The sequence below is a fragment of the Heterodontus francisci genome, unplaced genomic scaffold, assembly GCF_036365525.1.
Source record: "Heterodontus francisci isolate sHetFra1 unplaced genomic scaffold, sHetFra1.hap1 HAP1_SCAFFOLD_1288, whole genome shotgun sequence".
Taxonomy (NCBI): Eukaryota; Metazoa; Chordata; class Chondrichthyes; order Heterodontiformes; family Heterodontidae; genus Heterodontus; species Heterodontus francisci.
The window spans coordinates 1-6715 of NW_027140821.1; the positions used below are offsets into that span (position 1 = coordinate 1).

Consider the following 6715-nt stretch of genomic DNA (forward strand, 5'->3'; position numbering starts at 1 on the left):
ATCGTGGGGAGTGTTTGATGGGGACAGTGTAGAGGGAGATTTACTCTGTATCTAACCCCCGTACTGTACCTGTCCTGGGGAGTGTTTGATGGGGGACAGTGTAGAGGGAGCTTTACTCTGTATCTAACCCCCCGTACTGTACCTGTCCTGGGGAGTGTTTGATGGGGACAGTGTAGAGGGAGCTTTACTCTGTATCTAACCCCCCCCGTACTGTACCTGACCTGGGGAGTGTTTGATGGGGGACAGTGTAGAGGGAGCTTTACTCTGTATCTAACCCCCCCGTACTGTACTGTCCTGGGGAGTGTTTGATGGGGACAGTGTAGAGGGAGCTTTACTCTGTATCTAACCCCCCGTACTGTACCTGTCCTGGGGAGTGTTTGATGGGGGACAGTGTAGAGGGAGCTTTACTCTGTATCTAACCCCCCGTACTGTACCTGTCCTGGGGAGTGTTTGATGGGGGACAGTGTAGAGGGAGCTTTACTCTGTATCTAACCCCCCCGTACTGTACCTGTCCTGGGGAGTGTTTGATGGGGGACAGTGTAGAAGGAGCTTTACTCTGTATCTAACCCCCCGTACTGTACCTGTCCTGGGGAGTGTTTGATGGGGGACAGTGTAGAGGGAGCTTTACTCTGTATCTAACCCCCCGTACTGTACCTGTCCTGGGGAGTGTTTGATGGGGGACAGTGTAGAGGAGCTTTACTCTGTATCTAACCCCCCGTACTGTACCTGTCCTGGGGAGTGTTTGATGGGGGACAGTGTAGAGGGAGCTTTACTCTGTATCTAACCCCCCGTACTGTACCTGTCCTGGGGAGTGTTTGATGGGGGACAGTGTAGAGGGAGCTTTACTCTGTATCTAACCCCCCGTACTGTACCTGTCCTGGGGAGTGTTTGATGGGGGACAGTGTAGAGGGAGCTTTACTCTGTATCTAACTCCCCCCCCCGTACTGTACCTGTCCTGGGGAGTGTTTGATGGGGGACAGTGTAGAGGGAGCTTTACTCTGTATCTAACCCCCCCCGTACTGTACCTGTCCTGGGGAGTGTTTGATGGGGGACAGTGTAGAGGAGCTTTTACTCTGTATCTAACCCCCCCCCGTACTGTACCTGTCCTGGGAGTGTTTGATGGGGGACAGTGTAGAGGGAGCTTTACTCTGTATCTAACCCCCCGTACTGTACCTGTCCTGGGGAGTGTTTGATGTGGGACAGTGTAGAGAGGGAGCTTTACTCTGTATCTAACCCCCGTGCTGTACCTGTCCTGGGGAGTGTTTGATGGGGGACAGTGTAGAGGGAGCTTTACTCTGTATCTAACCCCCCCCGTACTGTACCTGTCCTGGGGAGTGTTTGATGGGGGACAGTGTAGAGGAGCTTTACTCTGTATCTAACCCCCCCGTACTGTACCTGTCCTGGGGAGTGTTTGGACTTGTGCCGGGAAATGCAGGTGTTCTGTGTGTGTGTTGCTCAATCTCAGCAGGAGCTGCAGGCTGTGTGACACACCTTAAATGAAAAGGGAAGGGAATACATTGTAAAAGACTTCAAAGTTGACAGGTATGTGTGTGTGTGGGGGGGTGGGGGGGGTGGAGGGAAGGAGAAAGAGAGAGAGAGAGAGCCAGGCAGCTGCTGCGATGCAGTGAACACAAAGTACCCGCAGTTAAAGATTGTTCCGCTATCCCGCAGAATCTCCCCCTCCCTGCGTTGTGTCCCAGTCCTGCAGAGAGTGTGTGTCTCTCTCTGTGTGTGTGTCTCTCTCTGTGTGTGTGTCTCTCTCTGTGTGTGTGTCTCTCTCTGTGTGTGTGTCTCTCTCTGTGTGTGTGTCTCTCTCTGTGTGTGTGTCTCTCTCTGTGTCTCTCTCTCTGTGTCTCTCTCTCTGTGTCTCTCTCTCTGTGTCTCTCTCTCTGTGTCTCTCTGTGTGTGTCTCTCTCTGTGTGTGTCTCTCTCTCTGTGTGTCTCTCTGTGTGTGTCTCTCTCTGTGTGTGTCTCTCTCTGTGTGTCTCTCTCTGTGTCTCTCTCTCTGTGTGTCTCTCTCTCTGTGTGTCTCTCTCTGTGTGTGTCTCTCTCTGTGTGTGTCTCTCTCTGTGTGTGTCTCTCTCTGTGTGTGTCTCTCTCTGTGTGTGTCTCTCTCTGTGTGTGTCTCTCTCTCTGTGTGTCTCTCTCTCTGTGTGTCTCTCTCTGTGTGTGTCTCTCTCTGTGTGTCTCTCTCTGTGTGTGTCTCTCTCTGTGTGTGTCTCTCTCTCTGTGTGTCTCTCTCTCTGTGTGTCTCTCTCTCTGTGTGTCTCTCTCTGTGTGTGTCTCTCTCTGTGTGTGTCTCTCTCTGTGTGTGTCTCTCTCTGTGTGTCTCTCTCTGTGTGTGTCTCTCTGTGTGTGTCTCTCTGTGTGTCTCTCTCTCTGTGTGTCTCTCTCTCTGTGTCTCTCTCTCTCTGTGTCTCTCTCTCTCTGTGTCCTCTCTCTGTGTGTCTCTCTCTCTGTGTGTCTCTCTCTCTGTGTGTCTCTCTCTGTGTGTGTCTCTCTCTGTGTGTGTCTCTCTCTGTGTGTGTCTCTCTCTGTGTGTGTCTCTCTCTGTGTGTGTCTCTCTCTGTGTGTCTCTGTGTGTCTCCTCCTCGGAGAGCCAGAGGGAGCAGTTGGGGGTGGGGGGAAGAGACAGTGTGGTGCAATGGGATCCTCCTGTGCAGTCGATAAGGGGCGGGGAGTGGGCAGCCCGTGGGATCTTGCCCTGCGCCACCCCACCCCCCTCCCCCCCCCCCCCCCCCCCCCCCCCCCCCCCCCCCCCCACCCCAACTCCACGCAGACTCACCTCGGCAGGCCCCTGCCTCCTCCCGGTAGCCGCCCCGGCACTCGCAGCGGCCCACGGGCACCAGCCAGGAGCCCAGGGGCCCGCAGTGGAGGCGGGGGGAGCCCCCCCGGGGCAGGGCGTGGGCCAGGCAGGAGCCGACGACCTCCAGCAGCGAGGCGGGGGGCTGACGGTGGGCGGGAAGGAGGCCAGTCCGCGGAGGGCGGCGGGTGCAGCGGCGGTAGGAGAGGCGGGCGCGGACCAGAGCCACGCAGGCCCCGGCGTTCTGCAGGGCCAGGTAGAAGCCCGGCTGCCAGGCCGCGGGGCTGAAGGAACGCAGCTCCCAGTTCAGGCGGGCCCGGCCTGCCCGCACGTCGCCGGCCGTGAAACTCCGATCTGCCGCCAGCGTGCCGATCTTGGTGAACTGGGCGGCTGGAATCGGATGCCATAGTCGTGAGCCGTCTCCAGGTAGTACAGGTTGAAGGTCTCCCGGCAGGAGGAACCCGGAGCCGGCTCCAGGCTCCCGCAGTCCCGCACGGTGAACTCCAGCTCCACAAAAACACGCTGGGCTTCTCCCGGTGAATCCAACTGCTGCGAAGCCAGTGCTCCACGGAGATTCCCAGGCCGAGCATACAGTCACGGTACATGTGGGTGGGTGTTCCATTCACCATCTCCTGACCCAACTCCCACTGTTAGAGAGAGAGAGAGAGACGGGTTGTTAGATACAGAGTAAAGCTCCTCTACACTATCCCCATCAAACACTCCCCAGGACAGGTACAGTACGGGGGGTTAGATACAGAGTAAAGCTCCCTCTACACTATCCCCCATCAAACACTCCCCAGGACAGGTACAGTACGGGGGGTTAGATACAGAGTAAAGCTCCCTCTACACTGTCCCCCATCAAACACTCCCCCAGGACAGGTACAGTACGGGGGGGTTAGATACAGAGTAAAGCTCCCTCTACACTGTCCCCCATCAAACACTCCCCAGGACAGGTACAGTACGGGGGGGTTTAGATACAGAGTAAAGCTCCCTCTACACTGTCCCCCATCAAACACTCCCCAGGACAGGTACAGTACGGGGGGGTTAGATACAGAGTAAAGCTCCCTCTACACTGTCCCCCATCAAACACTCCCCAGGACAGGTACAGTACGGGGGGGGGTTAGATACAGAGTAAAGCTCTTTCCTGATTGCCGAGTACTTACTCCATTCGGGGGCTCTGATAACCAGCCCAGGTTCCCATCCAGTGTACTGGTGTCAAACAATATAACTGTGAATGGAAGATAATGTACAGAGTTAGTCCTTGAGAGGGGGAGGGAGGGGGGGAGAGAGGGAGGGCGAGGGAGAGGGGGCGAGGGAGAGGGGGCGAGGAGGGTGAGAGCGAGGCGATGGGGGAGGGAGTGGGGGGAAGTGAATGATTCGAGCCGCCCCAGGGTAACAGTGTCTCTGATGCAATGCTATGAACAGGAAGTATCTAACCCCCCACCCACCAAACCCCCCCCCCCCCCACTTCCCTGGTCCCGGAGTCTGATCCAGAATGCCGAGGCCAGGCAGGCTTGTGAGGGCTTTTGGGTCGGGAAGGTTTAAGAGCGACTGGTGATAGTGGGTGGGGAGGGGGCCTTGAGCGTCAGCTGGTAAATGTGCATCGCCCGGTGCCGTCCTGTCCTGGGTGGGGCGGACACGGCCAGGCAGTGATCTGACTCAGTATCAATGCAGTCCAGCCCGGGAGGGGGAACATGGCCAGGCAGTGATCTGACTCAGTATCAATGCAGTCCAGTCCGGAGAGAGGGACATGACCAGGCAGTGATCTGACTCAGTATCAATGCAGTCCAGTCCGGGAGAGGGACATGGCCAGGCAGTGATCTGACTCAATATCAATGCAGTCCAGTCCTGGGGAGGACACGGCCAGTGATTTGACTCAGTATCAATGCAGTCCAGTCCTGGGGAGGACACGGCCAGGCAGTGATCTGACTCAATATCAATGCAGTCCAGTCCTTGGGGAGGACACGGCCAGTGATTTGACTCAGTATCAATGCAGTCCAGGTCCTGGGGAGGACACGGCCAGGCAGTGATCTGACTCCGTATCAATGCAGTCCAGTCCGGGGGGGGGGGGGGGGGGGGACATGGCCAGTCAATGATCTGACTCAGTATCAATGCAGTCCAGTCCGGGAGGGGAACACGGCCAGGCAGTGATCTGACTCAGTATCAATGCAGTCCAGTCCGGGAGGGGGACATGGCCAGGCAGTGATCTGGACTCAGTATCAATGCAGTCCAGTCCGGGAGGGGGACATGGCCAGGCAGTGATCTGACTCAGTATCGAATGCAGTCCAGTCCGGGAGGGGACACGGGCAGTCAGTGATCTGACTCAGTATCAATGCAGTCCAGTCCGGTGAGGGGGACATGGCCAGGCAGTGATCTGATTCAGTATCAATGCAGTCCAGTCCTGGCGGGGGGGGACACGGCCAGGCAGTGATCTGACTCAGTATCAATGCAGTCCAGTCCTGGGGGAGGACATGGCCTGTGATCTGACTCAGTATCAATGCAGTCCAGTCCTGGGGGGGGGACACGGCCAGGCAGTGATCTGACTCAGTATCAATGCAGTCCAGTCCGGGAGGGGAACACGACCAGGCAGTGATCTGACTCAGTATCAATGCAGTCCAGTCGGGGAGGGGACATGGCCAGGCAGTGATTTGACTCAGTATCAATGCAGTCCAGTCCGGGAGGGGGACATGGCCAGGCGGGTGATCTGACTCAGTATCAATGCAGTCCAGTCCTGGGGAGGACACGGCCAGGCAGTGATCTGAGTCAGTATCAATGCAGTCCAGTCCTGGGGAGGGGACACAGCCAGGCAGTGATCTGACTCAGTATCAATGCAGTCCAGTCCTGGGGGGGGGGATACGGCCAGGCAGTGATCTGACTCAGTGTCAATGCAGTCCAGTCCGTGAGGGGAACACGACCAGGCAGTGATCTGACTCAGTATCAATGTAGTCCAGTCCGGGAGGGGACACGGCCAGGCAGTGATCTGACTCAGTATCAATGTAGTCCAGTCCTGGGGAGGGGACACAGCCAGGCAGTGATTTGACTCAGTATCAATGTAGTCCAGTCCCTGGGGGGGGGGGGGACATGGCCAGTCAGTGATCTGACTCAGGATCAATGCAGTCCAGTCCGGGAGGGGGACACGGCCAGTCAGTGATCGGACTCAGTATGATTGCAGTCCAGTCCGGGAGGGGACACGGGCAGTCAGTGATCTGACTCAGTATCAATGCAGTCCAGTCCGGGAGGGGACACGGCCAGGCAGTGATCTGACTCAGTATCAATGCAGTCCAGTCCTGGAGGGGGGGGGGGGGACATGGCCAGTCAATGATCTGACTCAGTATCAATGCAGTCCAGTCCTGGGGAGGACACGGCCAGGCAGTGATCTGTCTCAGTATCAATGTCGTCCAGTCCTGGGGAGGACACGGCCAGGCAGTGATCTGACTCAGTATCAATGCAGTCCAGTCCGAGAGGGGGACATGGCCACCCGGTGATCTGACTCAGAATTCACTATCAGGAAAAGCATTTGGCAGTACGGTCGAGGGTTTGACTCTTGCCTCTCATTACCTCACAACGGGAGCGAGTGGACGGTGGGGGGAGAGATCTTGGCTGACGGAGGGAGAGGAGGGGAGCCGAGGGGGGGATGCTGGTTCACTTCCTAAACTGAAGATCATCTGTGTTTAGGAAAGGGCATCGCCTGAGACCATCGACCCCGAGAGGGGCAGAACAAAGACAGAGAGAGGGAGGGCGCGCGAGAGAGCGAGGCAGAGAGGAGAGAGAGAGAGAGCGAGGCAGAGAGAGAGAGAGAGAGAGAGAGAGAGCGAGGCAGAGAGAGAGAGAGAGAGAGAGAGAGAGAGATGCGATGGCAGAGAGAGAGAGAGAGAGAGAGAGAGAGCGAGGCAGAGAGAGAGAGAGAGAGAG

The 6715-nt window shown here is 57.0% G+C and overlaps 1 protein-coding gene across 1 annotated transcript; it reads right to left on the bottom strand.

The window, feature by feature from the left end:
- Positions 1-2785: 2785 nt before the first annotated feature.
- LOC137361214 (ephrin type-A receptor 1-like) lies at positions 2786-4031 on the bottom strand (the record flags this gene model as incomplete). The annotated part of the gene is given in 6 exon segments (XM_068026129.1): positions 2786-2947; positions 2950-2992; positions 2994-3220; positions 3223-3333; positions 3336-3450; positions 3967-4031. Coding segments are annotated over 6 exon segments (723 nt in total), but the record flags the coding sequence as incomplete, so codon positions are not given.
- Positions 4032-6715: the final 2684 nt, after the last annotated feature.